The sequence below is a fragment of the Falco rusticolus genome, chromosome 15 (assembly GCF_015220075.1).
Source record: "Falco rusticolus isolate bFalRus1 chromosome 15, bFalRus1.pri, whole genome shotgun sequence".
Taxonomy (NCBI): domain Eukaryota; kingdom Metazoa; phylum Chordata; class Aves; order Falconiformes; family Falconidae; genus Falco; species Falco rusticolus.
In genome coordinates, this window is record NC_051201.1 from 20,792,131 (window position 1) to 20,811,317 (window position 19,187).

The 19,187-nt window shown below is 48.8% G+C and overlaps 1 protein-coding gene across 2 annotated transcripts in view; it reads left to right on the plus strand.

Moving 5' to 3' along the window:
- The window catches only part of GNAO1 (G protein subunit alpha o1), a 144,760-nt gene that overhangs the window by 47,321 nt on the left and 78,252 nt on the right, over positions 1–19,187 (plus strand). For both annotated transcript variants that reach the window (XM_037409340.1, XM_037409339.1), the window contains exon 3: positions 3,840–3,981. In XM_037409340.1, coding sequence (XP_037265237.1) covers positions 3,840–3,981 — 142 coding nt within the window. The remainder of the gene's footprint in view (positions 1–3,839; positions 3,982–19,187) is intronic.

A 19,187-nucleotide genomic window follows, 5' to 3' on the forward strand; every position in this document is an offset into this window, starting at 1 on the left:
AGGGATGGCAGAAGATCTGATGTGCAGTGGAACCATTTTGCCCAGCAAATACCTGTCTGTTAATGCCATTCTAAAATGAGTATGACAACATAACGTGCAAACATATGGGCTTTGCTGGTAACAGCCGAGAGATAGGTAGCAGGCATTAACAGGTACATTAGACAGTCAGGTTGCTTCAGTTGTCTCTCGCCATTCCATTCAGAGCACAGTGTTTCGTTAGTCACTTGGTGAATGAAATGGCTTTTTAATTGCTCAGGATCGCTTTTAAAAATTACAGCATTGTCTCCCTCCCGCCACAGCCCCTGGGGATCCTCTTAAATCCCTTTTCTCCCTTTGCCGTGGAGAGAACTGGCTCTAGCATGGCAGAGAGGAACCTGCCTGCAGCAGTTTCCTTTGTATTTCAGACACAGGAAAAAATACAAGCCATCTAGAAAACAGAGGATTCACATTTTTAGTGCTGACAACCCTCTGTTCCCATTAATTTGCGGGTTGCTTAAGGAGCAGCCCACCCTGCCTGAACCTTTAAAGACTTCCCAGTCACGACATGCTGCTCACTTCTATTAGTTCCTCCACACTGTGCATTTTTAACGGTCACAGCTCACTACAGCATCCAAACTCCACTGTTGCTTGTGTCCTGTGGCACACAAGCTGGCTCAGGCCATGCCCCACGACAGTATACCTCCCAAGAACCTTGTTGGAGCTTTAGATGTCCTCTAGGCAGCAAAGCACAATGGCAGGCAAGACAAAAGGTGTATCCCAAACAGGTGAACGACAGCATGAACCTGTCCAAAGGACTATGGAAAAAGCTGCCACGGGAGTTCGGCCATCAGATCGCCAAGGCAAGCAAGAGGAGAAGCATTTGCTAGGAGCATATAGGACAATAAACCAGTTCACGGTGTCCTAGCAGGCTTTGGAACGGCACTAGTCAGTGGGGATTTGCTCGCTCAAATATTAGGTAATGTGCTAACTGCGTGATTGATTAATCCGTAGGTACTTCCTACAGCAAAACTTCAATACTGGCATCCGCAGTGCTGCTTTCAGTCGCCGTGGCTGCCTTCCCAGAGAGATTTCGCAGAAGAACAATTGGGGTGGTTTTTTTCCATGCTCTTTTTTGCCCCCTTTAAAAGTAATGCTTTTATGCCTGTGCTTTGAACGATGTCAGTGTGTTGCCCAGTCGGCAGTATGTTCACGGAGGGATCCCAGAGCCACTCTCCATCACTTAATTCTGCCCCTTCAGCACAAGGAACCCTGTTACTTGATAGGGAGCTTACTGGCTTGAAGTATTCAGAAACACTGAGTATTTAGAAGTGAAAATGTCAGGCAACAACTTCATGGCCCAAGGCCAGAGACAGTTTAAACTCTGAAGAAGACTAAAGCTCACCTCTTTCCCTCTACAGCTGTTCAGCCCTCTTTTTGCCGTATCAGGTCCCTGGTTGATGCCTGTCAGTGAAAGGCAGAAACAAAGCCAGCCCAAGATGTGGGCACCATCCCATCTCCACCAGCATGGTCAGCAGCTGGACCAAAAAAATTCCAGCTGCATCCTCTTGTGGCCCTTACACTGCCCCTCGTGCTTGTCCTCTTTTCACCCTTTGTTATCCCCCTCTTACGTTTTCATCTCTTAACTGCCCCAGAACCAACATTTAGTCCTCCCTGCCCCAAAATCCAGGCCTGAGCCAACCAACCAGAAAGGATTAATTACTTCTGGTGATGCTTTTGCTAACCGCCTGCCTGCCTCCCACGGGACCCCAGCTCTGCTGAGCTTCTTGCTGTCACGCTCATAGCTGGGAGGAACCGGTGCCGTACGGTTTCTCTTGATTCCAAACAGGATTGATGCAGGATTGTGCCTTGTGCTTTGTGCCTTGTGCCAGCCATAACTCTTCAGATTTGACTGCAATTTTTGACAAAGAACACATTTCCCAGAAGTTCAGCAACTTGTCTGAGTAACAGTAAATGATCCATGAGATCCAGTGCCGACACAGGGCTCTGCTGGCCCCCCTCCTTCCCCATTACTCAAATGCTGCTATTCCAAACCTCGGCACAGGCAGTGGATTCACGCAATATAAAAGCTATGGAGTACAAGGTCTGCTATTGCCCAAAACTCTGCATCAAAATCAAAACTAGCCATAGAAAAAAATGTTGACAAATCAGCAAGACTGGATTTACTAAGTCAGAAAGGTTTTCACCCACCCCTGCCCTTCTCACCCTGAGACAAGCCAGCAGCCCCTCATGCTGTTTCCAGGGCACCAGCACCATTCCCCCATCCTGGAGCTGGGATACCTGAGCAGGGGGCTCTGCCCAGTTCCACGGATCAGTAGCTTAACAATCCCAGACACCAGTTAATTTGAACTACTGCCTGTCTTTGACCGTCTTTGCTTATAGTCATTTTTTTCCAGGACTCGGAGGGTGTTGGAGCAGCTCCTCCCAGGAGCAAAGTGTTCCCTGATGGGTGAGCGAAGGTTGTGGTGGGGGGAGCAAAGAGTCGGTTGCTTGTGTTAGAAAACCTTTCTATCAGCTTCACATCAGAGGAAGCAGATCTGTGTTTTTGTCAGCACGTTTCTATCAGCTTTTTTCTTCATGTAGTCATCTGTTAATAACACGGGGCTGGATGCCAGCCCTGTTCTCCACCTCCATCCCAGCACTGTATCTATTGCAAGCTCACTATGATCCCCGCTAGCGCTCTCTCTCCCCGGGGGGATGCCAGCACTGGTCAGGACCTTGGGTTTGTGTGTATCTGATTTAGAAAAAAAGGAAACAAAAATCCTGTTATAGACAGGATGCTAGGTTTTATCAGTGACCAGATCTGTTACTGAAGGACTCTGTTGTCCAGTGAGATCTGAGGATGAGCAAGAAAGGACTTCATTTCGGCTAAGCAGATCATCCTCTCTGCCAATATTTAAGAGACAGGATCATAACTTATGTCTCCACTGGGAAGAATTATTGTCAAGCACAATTAGATCTGCAAATCCTAGCTGTTTTCTAGACACACACAGACTTAGTTCTTGAGTTGCTTAAAGATGAAGAAATTACAGGTATCGGTCTTCTGAACTGAGCAAGAACTCGCTCCATCAAATAGTTCCTTTTGTGGAGTTTAATGGAGACTAACTCCGAGAGCATCTGGCATGCAGAGCTGCCGGGACGGTGGGTCTCATTCCCACATTGCTTTGGGAAGGGATAACGTAACGTAACGTAACGTAACATAACATTAACATTACATTACATGCCTTGAGGTGGCAAAACTTCCAGCGCTATTTTCAAAGGAGAGGGAAGGAGGGAGGAGGTGTAAAGGGCTGTGAATACTTGAAGTGCTGCACAGCTAGGTCCCGTCCCCATGCGTACAGGGGTATTTTGACACTGGTTCCTTTAGTAAGGCACCCCAGGAGTTACTATGAAAAGGACTAGACAAGAACTAGGGGGTTTCTATCACCTGTTTAAGCGGTTAAGAGCAGATCTGATGGTCACCGTAAGCGTCGAATGTATTTCCATAGACCTGGACAGGAAAGGTAATGTAGGACCTGGAAGCCCAGGCCCCGTGAGGGGTAAGCATGCCGACACGAGGCCACCCAGGCTCCGGCGTTTGCAGTTCAGTTGGGAGGGAGGTACCATATGCACCAACCCTGCACAAAACCTCCTTGAGAGAGAGCAAAAGCAATGCTAATTCCAGGCACTGGGCTCAGACACACAACTGGTGAACAATCAGAAAGGTTTAAAAAGAAATGCTGACTAAATTAAGTGAATCAAGCTAGCAGATGTGCTCTTCAAAAGAGCACAGCTCTCTTTTAAATGTCTCTCCTATTGAAATGACATTCTCAAGAGGTTTTTGTCCTTTGCATTTTCTTCAGGATCATCCATGAGGATGGCTTCTCTGGAGAAGATGTGAAGCAGTACAAGCCAGTGGTCTACAGCAACACTATACAGTCACTGGCAGCTATTGTACGTGCCATGGATACCTTGGGCATCGAATATGGTGATAAGGAACGACGGGTAAGTCAAAAATCACCACTGCTTGGTATGGAGAGCTGAACACCTGGAGACTCCAGAGCACAAACAGGAGGCATTTGCACAATCTGAATGGGAAAAGGTGGGAGGGGGGAAGATTTACATCACCGTTGTACGCCTACTGCACCGGCAGTTTGTGCAACAAACAGAGGCATAGGCACAATTATGTACGGCATGCCATTTGTACACCTGCTCTAGGAAGTGTAGCTCTGGAGACCTCTGTGTCACAACGGCCACAATTTCTCATGCCCTGGCACTAGCCAGGCCAGTACAAAAGAAATTCTGTTATCTAGTAACAGTCTAGACAGAGGTGCTGACAGGCTTGGGGAAACGGCGAGAACATGTGTCCTGTCTACTCTGCCTGTGCTGGATACGCAGGCTTCAAGGAGAAATGTCTCGGGGAAAAGTCTTGCTGCTGTTCAAATCCCTTCCACCAGCCTGCTAGGTAGGAAAGCTTTTAGGATTGTCTTCACTTTTGTGGGGGCTTGACTGGCTTTTACTCACACATGCCCCATTCAGGTGTACCCAAACAGCAATTTCACTTCCTAACAAAAGGATGCATGGCTTCAGTGAGGTTCATGTGGACAGAGTCCTGGGCAGCAGTGTTAGCTGCTAGTTAGGCAGTTAGCATCTTATCAGAATAACTATGCGATGTCTGGCAGCCTTCATGCCACACACCTAGGCCAGCCTGCCCTTTTACAGTTGCTACTCTGTTGTTACTTTAACCAGCTCCCTATTTTTAAACAGTGGCTCCTCTGTGAGGTGCCCCTGCCAGCCTCTGCCTTTCCTTTTTGCATTTCTGGCTCAGACCAAGCCCACATAGAGAAACTCAGAGCCGTAGGGAAGTCAAGACCACCCTTTTTGCATGCTGCCATCCCAGAGAAAGTAAAAACTACTTGGTTTCACTGCAAATAAAATAATTTCAGATTAAAGATCTGATAAAGGCAAAGTCCTATATGCCACCGAGTTTGTCATGGCTATTTTTAGGTAGCTATCAAATGACAGATGTACAACATACCCCAAACTCCTTATCTGAGGGTTGATAATAAAAGCATTCACTAGAAAGGATGCCAAAATCCTGCTGTGGTGTTACTGTATGAAGAGGTACCTTATTTCTCCCAGTTGCAAAGGGATATTTTGATTTCTTTGCATCTAGGGATTTTTCCCACAGGAACTCTAAATCCTGGAGACATTTCCATCCCATACGTAGAGATGATACCATAATGGAGTTCTTGTGAGCTTGCCGAGAGCTAATGCTGATGGCTTTCGAACTGAATACATTAATCTGTTGATTACTTGGTGACTCAGCTCTCAGCGAGGCAGTGTATCTTGTCTCAGCTAAAAACCTATGCCCAGGAAAACAGAAACAAATCATTTTCCATGTCTGATAAATAGTCTGTGGCAGACAGCTTTAAAACGTAAAATTTCTTTTTTTTTTTAATCTTTTAATGCCTGAAGTCCTAATTCGAGAAGGGAAATTCAGCACTGCTTTAGTGGCAGGCCTGAAGCAGGGGGTGTGGAGGGGGAGACCTGTTATCAGGACTGCCAGGAATGAGAGATGGAGTACTGGGCTGCACAAAATGTTGCGTCCGTTCATATTTACTATGGAAAAGATACCAAATGTTCCTAGGATCATACGATAACTCAGGCTGGAAGTGAGCTCAGGAGGTGTCTGGCTCAACCTCCTGCTCAAGCAGGGTCAGCTCTGAGGTCAAACCAGGTTGCTCAGGGCTTTATCGGGTCAGGTCCGAAATCCTCCAAGGATGGAGACTGCACAGCCTCTTTGGGCAATCTGGACCACTGCTTTGCTGCCCTCACGATGAAAAGGTTTCTTCTTAAGTCTAGTGTGAACCGCTCTTGTTTCAATTTCTGCTTTCTGGCAGTAGGGATCCTGAGTTACCCTTTGCAATGTAAAAAGCAAGTTAAAGTTCTCCCCAACCTAGTTTCCCCTAAGGTATGTAGTCCTGGGGGAATTACTCCTCTCTTACAATGGCATCATGCTGACTGTGTACAGACAAGCCTACAACAAATAGCTATAAACCAAACAACAGTCTGGGAGGGCCGATTCAGAGCATCTTCTCCCTTCTTAGATGGGGGCAATATTCCTTCATCCAGCAGTAGACGAAGGGGAAAGAAACCAAGTCTCTCCGGGATGGTCTCCCACTTGTTCCCTCCTCTTAGCCAGCCTCCACAGAAAGTTGCTGGTATTAGTATGAAATAGTATTTATTTTAATCTTGCAAAGAAGCACATGGCTTCTGCTACCCCGCTTTTGTTATTAATGCACAGCTGCTATAAAGAGAGGCCATTAAACAGGCGATTTGTTGAGTATTATGCTACATGGTTCATCCCTTTTCAAGCAAAGCGTCTCTATTTTAAAAGACATTCCTCAACCAAGGGTTTCCAATGCAAATCTTTTAGTGGGGGATTTTCCCCTACTCATCACTTAAGCCCCCAGGAGAAGAGAGCTCAGGAAGGGGAGCCAGGGCTGCGGCTGCTCAAGCCTGATTCAGCAGCAGGGAAGGAGGGGGCACAGGCCCAGGACAGGTTTTCCCCAGGGACTGCTTGGCTGTTACAGCTTCTCCCACCATGACTTCATGGGAGATGCATCTGCCCCTGTATCCCTTCCAAATGGCACCCTGACAATGTTCGGAGAAAAAAAAAAAAAAACAAACCAAAAAAACACAAACCAACAAACCTCCCCTGTTTAATAAATGCGAATGAGATGATTTGTGCTTTTGTTATTGAGGTAAAATAACCAAATCCTCTCTCCCTGTTCTCATTTTACTCCTGCCCATGATTATACCTCCAGTATTAAGTCTACTAGAAGTGAAAGACTGGGGCAAGAGTTCAGACTAAACCCCTTAGCTTTTGTCAGTCAAAGTGAGCTCAGTGTAGGAAATATGAGCCAAAAGGGCAAAATACATCATGAAAAGCAGATGCTCCAGGATTCGCTGACCCTCTCTGCTGATAAGGACCTGTCCCCAGGTTAAGAACAAAAGAGTCTGCGTGTAGGATTTCACTCTTACACATGCTCCATGTGCAGGGGAGCGGGTTTTCTTGCAGCTGTGCCTGGCTCACGGAAGGTTCATGGTCTGCAGGCAGCACTGAGGTCCTTCTTTCGTGTCCTTCAGCACAGGGAGGCAGGAGCTGTCCTGCCATCTCAGGGCACATTATCATTGTGCACAGCCCGAAAGGTCAGTGTGAAACTCTGGAAAAGCTGTGCAAGTGCAAAGCCACAAATCCTTTACATGTTGCAAGAGGGCAGGTGAAAAAGGAGCTGTCAGTGAGGAGACAGGAGCTGGTTGCAGGGGGAGCAGCATCCATGGGTGTTCCTCAGCTCCAGGGCCATCGCTGCCCAAGGTCTGGGTCCCCAGCTATCCAAGAGCGAGGGGTTACACAAAGGAAGAGGTGCAGACACTTGGTCTCGCCTCTCTACCCAAGGCCCTCCAGCTGGGCACTACATTTATAATCAGATTAACAGGCAGGAAAGAGTCGGACAGTAACGTGTAGCCTCTGGATTAAATGGTTCTCTAAAGTGCAAATGTATTAATAAAGCAAGCTCCTCGCTGAGTCCCTTTCAGTGTAACCAGGCAGAGCAGATGGGAAATGGAGATTTAAAGCCAGGAAACTAAAAGTCAGTGCAAGTGTGTGGATCTGATCGAGCAGGAAGGGCAGGGAAGTGATGGATTTTCATCTGAAGAGCCAGTTCTGAAGTCCAGCTTCCAAAACCCCGATCAGAAGAAGTATAAAGGCTTTTCCCTGACAGATCAACTCTGACCTCAGAAGCTGCTTGGAAATGCAGCATCTACCACCCCACTTGGGTGAAATGCCTGAGCTGCAGCCAGGCTGGGTGGCTGGGAGTGTCCGCAGCTTGGAGTGGTCCCAGGCTGCAATGAGCCTGTCCAAGCACACCGCCCGTGCAGGCTGGTATGAAAACAGCTGAGAGCGTGTTCATATTAGCATAAACCGGGCACAAACAGGCTGAAATAGTGCAGAAATTACTCAACAAAGAATCCCAGTATCAGTCACATGGCTCAGATAAAACTGTCTGAGGTGGCAGGGTCACAGGTCCAGCGCTTGGGGTCTGGAGGTGGCAGGCAGTGACCTTCTGGCAGGCAGTGACCTTCACATGGAACTTTTTTCCCAGTGGGAGTCTGGAAATGTCTCTGTTTCAGCTATGAAAGGGAAAACTATAAAGCCACTAAAGTATTAAAAAATTTTCATAGGGAATTTTTTCTTTCAGGCTTTGTAACAAAATGTGTATGTGGTGACTTTATGCTGTATACAGTGTGTAACTCCTGAACTGTGAGCTAAACCAAGATGTACCTGGGACATTTTAAAATGCTGTAATAGTAATATTTAAAAAAAATAATCTGTTTAGTGCAATTGAACAGCCCACCTGAGGCAGCTGGCGAAGGGGGCCACGTGTGCTAGGGCTGCACCTGGCCTGCTTCTGAGCAGCAGGGTGATGCTGAAAGCCCGTGTCCCCAGCCCTGTCCCCTCAGCAGGTGCCAAAGGCGATGTGAGGAGCTGCCCTTTTCCTCTCCCTCCGGCTCAACGGTGGCAGGACCAGGGACGTGGCAGGACCAGTGGCAGGACCAGGGACGCAGCTGCTGTCACCTGCTGCCTTGCAGTCACTGGGAGGGAGCGGTGTGTGAGAGGAGCTCTTCGTAAGACCTGCTCCTTTGTAACTGGCTTTTTCTACTTGTCAGCCCAAGATATTTGTGGATTTTACTTCATTTCGGGCAGGTATCTGGTTAGACCAGCTTGGCCCTACTGCGGGTCCCTAACCCAAGGTCTCGGAGAAATACCAAAAAGCTGCTAATAACTTAGGGGAGGGCAGGCGAGGTTAATCAGGCACTGCCGTGCTGGTGGGAAGCCGCCGTTTGCTGACTGGCAGCAAATGGGGAGGTCTGGTGGGTGGTCACAGGATTCCTGGGGTTCTGCCACTGCAGTGAGGATACAACCAGCCCTTGCTGGTCTGCTGTTGTGAGTGATGGGGACTTCACCGCAGTGAAGCGTAACAGGGCTGCTTTGTAGAGGAGCAGGAAGGAGTGGGAGAAAAGGGAAAATGGAATCGGGGGGCATTAGCCACCCCATTTTTGCCTGGTGTCAGCATTTGTCTGGATGTCCAGCTGCAACAGGGGTCTGCTGGCTGGCTGCATGCAATAGCCACAGCACATGTATAACCATTCCTCCTGTACTGGGTCTGCTGGGTTCATCACAGTAACAACGCCGGACAAATATTTCAGCCTGCTCTTCACTAAGGTATAAAGATCTGTCACTCTTTTCCATTAAGACCAAAGCCATCTTTGTCACCTGCCTCCCTCTTCGTCCTTCCACGAGGTGCATTTCAGTTACCATCATTCATGGTTTTGAGCAATGGAGACAAATAAAAGGCAGGGCATTTCTTGAGAGGTGGGAAACATAGAAAGGAAAGCACTTGTTATTTTCACAGCCTGCCTTGTTGCCGGGGAGATGGCTGGCTCATTGAAGAAAGGCTCGTTGTTGCTGGCTGAGATGGCCAATGTATTGGGAAACTGTGCTGCAGAAGGAGGATGCGGGAAAAAGAGGGAGACAGCAAAGAAGGAAAAGCCCAGAGTAAGCTCTGGCTGCATGTTCACAGTGCGTTACTCACAAGCCCCGCTGCACCAGTTCTGCAGTCTCTCTAACCAAAAGCTGCACCTTCCACATCACACTAATGTATTTTCCTCCTTTAGAAATCCCTTGAGCCCCTGAAAATACAAAATCTTTCTCTAATGAACAATTACAGTAAAGTAACAGCAGAGCGTGAAGACAATTTATGATAGCCCTTTGCACCAACGAAAAGAGCCTGAAACAGTCTGCTCCCGTGCCTTTGCTCTGCCTCTTAGGGAGAGTCAAACTCACTCATCATCAGGAGAGATTCCAGCTGAGTCAGCTGAGACCTGCGGCCAGACCCGGGAGACCTTGCTTTGCTGCAGCAGCAATGGCACTGCCCGGCACTGCGCTCCGGCAAGGCTGGAGTCGTGGTCATCAAGTCAGTAACATGCAATGCTCTTCATACAGCAGAAAAGATCACCCCAGAACTGGTGTCCAGTTCACTGTAGCCATGCTATTAATAAAGATAGCATTTAGAAGGGAGACAAAACAAGCTTGTGTCATGGCTATGAACACATCATGGCTAGCTCTCACAGACAGAATTAGGCCTAGAAGAGCCAAATTTAATAATTGGGTTGGAGGTTGCCAGATCTTCATGTAGAGTTTTACTTAGGCTAAGTTCGTCAGTCTGTCCTCCTTTCCAACCTGGGTAATTACAATAGAAAACTGGTGATTCATTTAGGGCTAAAATGTGATCGTAGCTCTGGCTCCACATGGATTGCAGCTATTTATAAGGCAGCAGTAGTGATTATGAACAACAGTCAGAATCCCAGTCTTCTGCAAACGTGCCACAGGGCTTGTGAGCAGGAAGAAGTCCTGAGTTTGGGAGGGAGGGAGATGATACCGGCCCTGAGGAAAAGGGGAGGGATGGGTCTCGAATAGAAAGAGCCTAGAAAATGTAATAGCGGTGGAAACAGCTGGGTGCTGTAGGCAAGCAACCGAATGGCACGGACAGCACTGCACCCAGGGGCAGTATCAGCTAACCGCCCTGCCGGCAGAATACTATCAATCACTGATAGCTCTGAAAATCCAAACTTCCCCAGGGTGGCCTGATGTACCTAGTTTCAGTTAAAATGCCTAAAAAAATGAAAAAAGGCCGTATGAAATGGAGCCAAAAGGAGGCAGGGGAGAGTGGGCAGCAGTTGTGTAGCAGGTTGGAAATGCATGTCGTGTGGAAGGCTTCTCTCTGGAAGGTGCCACCTTGCCGAGCGGTTGATGTGCCAGCATGATGTTTTTCACATTGGTCCTGCTTCAGGATGGTAGCTGTAGTGTTGGCATGGCAACACTTTAATCCTCACTCAAAAGTAAACATTCTGTCTGCTTTTTGGGTTCTTCCAGACGCCGTGGACCAGTGGTGAATGGGCAGCAATCAGGGGACAGGGTGGGATAGAAGTTCACCTGGTCTTCCAGTCCCTCTGCGCAGTCAGAGACCTGTTCCTAAGAAACACATTTCTAGGGAAAAAAAAATATTTTGATGCACTTCAGCATCATTTCTAAGTGAGCCAGATGAGAACAAGTGATGCAATCACACCTTAAAATGCCACTCAGATCTGCTTCTTCAGTGAGCGCTTGGCATCAGCCAGGCTCTATAGATCGGTGACGCTTGCTGTCCATGCTGCCTTCCCAATTCTGAGATTAGCTTTATAGCTAACCATCCCATAAAACCACTGACCAGAACAGATGCCATCAATTAATACCAGCCTTTTAATTTTCTTTTGAAGAAAAACAGGAGGGGAAGGGATGTCTCAGGTGATCATTGCTTAGAGAGAGACCACAGTCATCTCACTCCAACTCCAAGGTCCAGATTGAATCTAATCACATATTTCACCACCTAAAGAGGACTTTAAAGAAGATGGTGCCTGAGTCTTCCCAGAAAGACACTGGGAAAGGACAAGATGATGTTCACTGGTGCCAGGAAAGGGAATTCCAGCTGAAATCCCACCCATGGGCTCGAGCGCGTAGCGCTTTTCCTTTTCTCTCCATACCGTCGGGAGAGATCAAGACAGCCCACTCAGCCCTTTGGGCGTTAGAAGAGGGGAGGGATAAGAGAGGTCTAAGGATGTTTGTGTATGGGGGGGATCAGTGAAAATAGAAAATGCCCAAAGGTGATTTTTGAATTAGGAGTATTGCCCTCCTCTTCAGCTAGCCCCCGGGAGAAAAGGTTGTCAGATGAATTCTCCTGGCCCTGTTTGCTCCCTGGGCAGGGGAAAGCACAACCTCTTCGGTGCAAATCCATCTTTAGAGCTGCTTTTTCCGCTGGTGCCTCTGCTTTCAGTTGCCACTTCAGGCTTGGTTTCTGCGTAATGAACACCACTACTTCTCCAAAGATTCCTTGAAAAGGATCCCCCACCTCCCCAAAACTCTCCCAACATCCCTGTTCACCCATGGCAATGTGGACCCTGTCCCGTATGGAGGTTAGTCTTCCCTGCTCCTTGCTTGCAAGGTCTCTCTTTTCACTGAGAGAGGGATATATTTTTCCTCTGTGAGCTTTATGTATTTGATACTGAGTTTTTGGATGATGCAGGGAGTATTTTTAGTTTGAAAAGAAGAAAAAAAACCCCAACCACCCTGTTCCCTTGGAAGAAGGGCTGCCTGCCTTCCCCTGTGAGATTTGTTATTCAAATGCAGCCGCAGTTAGGGCTGCCAGGGAGGTGGCGTGACAGGGAAGCACTCGGCACACAGGGGAGTGCGAAGCAGCCATGGGACTGTGCCATTAGTGGTGAATTAATGAGAGGTGGGGTACTGCTTTCCATTCCCACAAGATACCAGCAGAACATGGCTCCTCTGGGAACCCCTGGAAAATGCCAGAGCAGGATAGCACAGAAGACTAGGTGTGCAAAAATATTTGGCAGAAGACCACACTGGAGCAAAGCCCCGAGAAGGTGAAAACCTCCTTGCTGCCTGCGAAGGAGCTTCCTGGTGGCTCCTGCATCCAGGGTGGGATGCAAGGGCTCCGCTCCTTCCCAGAGGATGGCACAGCCTGGCCAAGGCGGATTTCAGCCCATCTGATGGGCTCAGTGCAGCCGCTCCCCACAGAGCAAACAGCACTGGCCTTGCCCTGGGTAGCATCTGGTGTCGGCGAATGCAGTCAGATACTGTTTGTCTTTCTCTAGAGCCTTTCTGTCCATAAAGGGGTTGAAGGGACTGTAAGCCAGGACAAAAAATACGTCTAGTTGTTTGATGTACTGCGCAACTGAGGTTAAACACACGCCATGGCAGAGGCTTCGAAGGGGCTTATACTATATATGGGGGTATATATATATATATATGCTATATATATAGCTTATACTATGCTATACAAAGGTTTCTGACTATGTGGGTGATCGAGCACTCACTAAAAGCCTTCAGAGAGTCACCACCGTGTTTGAGACCGAAGCTCAGGTTGCCTCTGGCCGCAGCCTTATGCAGGCAGGGTGCTGTCTTCAGGTATGATTGCAAGTCAGCTCTCCCGGCAGCAATTGCAGATAACTACAAGCTACTCAGCACATTTCAAATACATGTCAGTTATTAAGTGGATTTATTTCCATCTCTTCTGGGAAGTGTTGGGAAGCGCTGCTGAGTCACGCTGCTTACTCAACACTTCCAGGAGTGCCATTTAGTTTTCCGAATGCCTTCTATGGCGTTCCCATTATTTGAATGTCTCCAGATGCAAAAAAATGAAAATTTTTATACGGGGCATCCCTGGCCTTAAACAGATCTCTGGTGTGTAACTCACAAAAAGGCATAAACCAAATGTCTTGGGAAGGGACTTCTCTCTTGGCTCTGTCGTTTGCTGTTTATTCAGGGATCGTGGTGAGGGATAGAGCAGACTTTGCTCCAAAACAGCAAGAGCACAGGCAGGCTGGGCTTGGGACAGCTTGGGAGGGAGAAGGAAGAGCCAGGGCAGCTGCCTTGCTGTGCTCGAGCACGAGGGAGCGGAGGGACAGGGAACGTGAGCCTTGCTTGCACTGGGTGCTAATAACTTAAGACACGACATTCTCCTGCAACGGTCTGCTCTGGCCACAGACCCCGAAGCGATCCGGCCTGCTGAGGAACAGCTCCTTGCAGGAGCACCGGGTCCAAGGGCAGGGCGGAACGCGGGCGCTCAGCCACCTCAGGCTCCACGCAGAGCAGGTGTTGTTTTTAGCTCCCTCGGGGGAGGTGTGTGGAGGCCTCGCTGACAGCCCCGTGCCTTTGCACGCCAAAACAAGGCCAGACAAGGGGACAGACCAGAGCAGAGGAGCCATTCCGTGGCCTCTGGCTGTGAAGTCCCAGCCTTCCAAAGGGGGAGTTTTGCTGAGCTGGTGAGACAGGGAGACAGAGGCTTCCAGCTGAAACACTGCCCTTGAGGAAACCAAAACGTGCCGACACTGTGCCCAAGCCCCCTGCCACCCTGCTCCTCCAAAGGGGACACCTGCCCCTCCAAAGCCCGTAGCTGCTCCGTGTAGCCCAGGTGGGTTCACCGGGGAGAGACCCCGAGCTCCGGCAGCCACCGTGGGGGCAGCTGCCCTCCCCCAGGCAGGGGCACAGCACGATGGTGTGTCCCTCATACTCCATCAGTCATGGGGATGGCAGAAGATCTGCCACACATGAAGACTTTATTACCCGAATACAGGTTTTATTAATTTTTTATTAATCAGCGTTTGTGTACATTGTTAATAACTGATTAAAGATACCGTGTGGGAGCTCATTTAACAGCTGCCATTACTTCTTTGACATCAGCCTCACCTACTGCATGGGGCGGGAGGATGTCTGGCAGCAGGGACCAGCCTCACCCAGGGCAGCAGGAGCCCCAAGAAGCCATTCACCCAGGTCAGGACAGCCACGCTGGAAGGCCAGGCAGGAGTTCCTGGTATTTCATTCAAAGGAAATTTGAAGAATCAAACTCCAAATGAAGATTAGAAACAACAAAGCCTCAAGAGCTGCTGTAAAACCATGTCATTTTGCACCGTGGCAATGTTTAGCCTTGTGGTCAATGACAGAGGGAGAAAATGTGCAGGAAAAAAGCGCAGGACATGTGAATCAGCCTGTGTCTGGTTTAGGGTTTTTGATAGATAGTCGCTGGGGGCCCCCAGGATGCCTCATCCTTCCCCCAGCAGAGACCCACATCCAAAGCACATCTCCCCGGAATTGCTCCAGGCAGCACAGCACATCCCTCCCGAGTGTCAAAACCCACTCAGGAGTCAAAGAAAATCTCACCCACAGGCTTTGAACAAATTTCCTCCTTTCTGCTGTGCTCTTCGTTTTCCAGGGCTGTAGGAGTATCTGGTTTGCAGCATATTGTATCTGTGTTGATGGCACGGCTGTTGCTAGATACTTCTCCCTTGATAAGAAATAATTCCCTTAGGTTGGCTATTTATAATTAAGTCCTCATTCTCCTATAGATCGGTTTAAGATTAGATTAACTTCATTGATTAGAGGGGAATTACTCTTGATTTACGCTGGGATCATGGGAATGGAGAATCAAGTGACGCGTAGGAGCAGTCCCACAGCATCATGCTGTGGTTAGCTGTGTGGTTGTCATCTGCTTGTGAACCCTTCCTTCTTCCTGCATTTTAGAAACTATCCCTGGGCGGGTATTTGCCTCTTTATGGGAAGGGGGGTTAATAACCGGATCTTAACCTGCTGGATGTACATTACAGGTGTTCAGTCAGGTAGCTAGGCTGTTGGGTCATGAGTTGGATACAACCAGTTGCTTTCTAGTCTGGCTGACAGCAAAACAGAAGCAAGACTGTTCTCCAGAAAAAAACACTTCCAGTTTGAAGAGGTTTTAGAAGTAGGGATGGGAGGGGAATGTTTTGCACAGAGGAAACGAGCATCCATTAATGAGAGAAGATGCAAACAGACTGACAACTCCAAAATAGCTCTTCACAGGTTTGGGAAGCAAAAAGGGTCCCATCCTATTCCCTCTTACCTGCTGGCAGCTGCTGTGCTCCAGAGCAGGCAGCCCCCTTGCCAAGCCTCCCTTGGGAAGAGCACAGCCCTGCTCGTGTCCCTGGGCACACAGCTCAGCCCATCTCCCACCCCTGCCTGTCCCCCCCCACCATTACTGACAAGCAACAGGAGGCAGCAGCAGGGAAGTAGAGAGCATCTTCTGAGGCCAGGACAAAGTTTGGCTTGCCAATTTTATTGAGTTTTCATTTAAGATTATGAGAGCTTTTAGTGCTGGGAGATGATATGCCAAGCAACAAAGGAAAATTTTTCGGAGAAGAAAGAGATCCCAGTAGTTACCATCCAGTAAGTTTGAGTCAGTTCTGTAAAATTATGAATTAATTTCTTCCAAGTGAGAAGCAGGTCTCATCTCCTTTGCTCCCTTCTACATGTCATTGCATTTGTGTACTTTTTCTTTCTCTTATGCAGGGCAGGTTTGGCAACACAGCCTCTCTGGAGGCGCAGTGTGACATTTCTGCCGATGCCAAAGATGGGAATTTTAGGCTATTTTTTTCTCACCACCTCACCAGCACCTTAGCAAAAGGTCTCAAAGCCATTTTTCTTCTGGCTTTTATTCTCCTTAATTACTGTTACTGCTACTATAAGCTTTGGAAAGCTTTTCTTTTGCCAAGTTCCATGGCCATATTTATGAGGCATGCAAAGTTTTTTAACCAGCGATATTTGTGCTGTCCTTCTTCGAGTCCCTTAGTTTTAAACCGACTTTTGTTTTACAACAGCTTCCCTGGATGTGCATTGCAGGCACCCATGGAAGCTGTTGTAAAACAAAAGTTGGTTTTAAACTCACAAGGTGCACAGATTTTTGCCTGCAAGTTCAGCTTCTGCTCCTCTTAGCTGCTGGGGCACACGTGTGTCTTCACTGGTGGGATCCTTCACCCGCGAAACGGCATGGGGTTAAATCTGCTGTCTGCAGTTGGTGTCCACCTGCCATTCTTGCAGGCTTCTTTATTTAATTTACTCCAGAGGTAAAAGATTTACCAAGACTGAAATGGCCATATTCAGCATTACGGTGGATCATGAGCCAAGTTCAGGCCGGTCTTGTGATGAGTGAGTAGGCAAAAATCCTGATTTCCTCAACTTTCTCTCCAAGAACAAAACCTCAGGGAAGGCTCTAGGACGATTTGCAGCAGCACACAAGGCTCTGCAGGGCTGAGCCTTTGGCTCAGCTGCTCTTCATGTCTTTGAGGACTAAGCAGCGAGCACCTTCTATTTATTGTTGGTGATCCAAGCAAAAAATTTACGTGCACAAAATAGTCCCAACCCTAAAGCCCTGAATGGTGTACCGGGAGGAGGCAGCATGAGGACACTGGGCAATTTCAGCATCAGGGCTCTCGGGCCATGGAGTTTCAGAAACCAAGAGGAGCTGGACCCAAACTACACCTCTGCGTATTTCAGTCATGGGCTGTACACACAGACATTTTACCATACCGAATCAGCTTAAAAGCCACCTTTTGGGCTGACACCCTTTTTCAGGCTCCCCTTTTCCCGTTTCTGAATGGGAATAGGGTGCAAATCGCTGCACTCGACATCCCCCAGACAGCCAGGCAGCTCCGGCGATCCTTCCCTGGGCACTGCATTGTAAGGCCAAGGAGCAAGCCACGGCCAGCACGTTTCAAACCAGGAGGCATGATCAGCTGATACATTTATTTGGAAAAAGAAGCAGGATGATGAGGAGAGAGCTGCTAATAGTAATCCACACAGGCAGCAGCTCTGAGCTGCCTTCCCACTGCTAATCGTCTGTCCCCTAAAATCCTGGGCGGGGGAGACCCCAGTTCTGGGTCGTGCTGCTTGTCAGCATGCATTTTCAGCTTCATTTCTCTGGGCCGATCCAAGAGCACCAAGGAGGGAGGGAGTGGACAAGCGATCACGCCATGTCCCTTTCTCCTTTGCCATCAACTTTGCAAAGAAAGAGTGGGCAGCAAATAAACAGCGAGGACTGGTGGGGAGGGGAGGCCTGTCACTCCACGCTATCATTAGCTGACTTGCCTTGAAATGCTCCAAGAGGCCGGCAGGAATTAGTTCCAGTGCTAGTGAGTCTTCAGTGACCCTTTAGGAAGAGAACTGAGTTCAGGAGCCAAGTCCACCACAAAGCACCAGCTTCCTGCCAGTTAAATTCCAGATGTAAACACATGTTCTCCCCAGCAGCCCTTACAAACTCTGTTATATCTGTCAGGCAGCACCGGCACACCGTGCAGTTGTAAGCCCTTTTCAGTAAGAAGCTGTAGGGTATTGCCTGGGATCAGGAAGAATTAGCGCAGCAAGTTCCTCGAGCCAGAAAAATCAAATTTCCCTGCATACTGATTATGCGGTTCCTGGTTCAGCCCAGGAGTCACAGATCAGTTTGCTACACTCGGCGCCACAGAGGAGGTTTAACAGTGCCAGGAAAGCTTCCAGCGAGCCGTTTGTCCCCGTCCCACCCACCAGCACTGAACTGGGTCCTTCCCTTGGCTGTTCTAGCAGAGGCTGTGATTGTTGACAGGCTAAAGAGTGGGGTCTTCTCAGGTGGGCAGGGGCGATGCTGACTTGGCTTTATTTCTTCCCCGCTGAACCAGACATCTCCTCTCCTGCGGGGCAGGAGCTGGGGGAAGTCTCGGTGCTTCCTTCCCAGGCAAGCAGCAGGATTAGGGTGAGTTTCACTCAAGCACCCTCTGCAAATGGCAGCCCTGGTCCGGGCATGCTGCAGGGAGACACCGACTTAATTTCTGTTTCCTCTCAGTTGGCCTGGAAGGGGAGACTGCTAATGAAAAGTGCCCGTTAATGCTTGCGGTAAACATGTTAGCTCTGAGAGATGAAATTTTTCAAAAGCCACAGAGACCCAGCCCTTGGCCTCTGTTGTGGGTTACTGTGATGATGGGTATGAACCAGACACCAGGACATTGTGCGGAACAGTTAGCCGAGCTGCCAGCACCTTGGTGCACACACATGAAATTGCAGCGAGAAATCCAGGGCACCTGAAGCAGTGCCTAGCACCTAAATCTGGATGGGTGTATGCTGGGGTGGTCAGAAATAAAGCACTTGATGTGCAGAAGGAAAGGAGATCCAATTCCACACGCAGGACCACCAGCAAAGCTTCTGAGATGGTTGTTTCCAGCTCTTACAGGAAAGAAAGTGGCAGTAGGTTCCAGCTGAATGCTAAATAGGATAGCAAGTAGTGGAGTGATAAAAGTAGCATCTCCATAACTGTAAAGGGTTGTTCTAAAGGTCAGATCTGTGTGTTCTCTCCTAGCTCTGTGATTCCTTTCATCCACTAGTTGAGCTTTTGACTAGGACAGGCTGAAGTAAACAGGGCTAAAGCCGTCCCATGCATTATCGCCGGGAATGGCTTGTCTCCAAGAGCAGGCTCTGCCTCTGTAGATACAACACACAGTGAGGCAGAGAGCAGCCCAAGAGGGCAGATGGCTCACGTGGACCATCCTCACCACCAAGCCTTGATCCCCGGGCTTGAAAATGCCGCAGTGCCCCTCTGCGGAGAGACAGCGATGCCGTTGCACTTGCTGCCCACGCAGCCTGAGCGCACACCGCCTGGGCATCGCCCCTGCGGAAGCGCTGGCAGAAGCCAGAAGCCCTTCGTTCTGTATACACTGCCCAAGGCTCTGTATCTGGAGTCAGGCTTCCTTTTTTC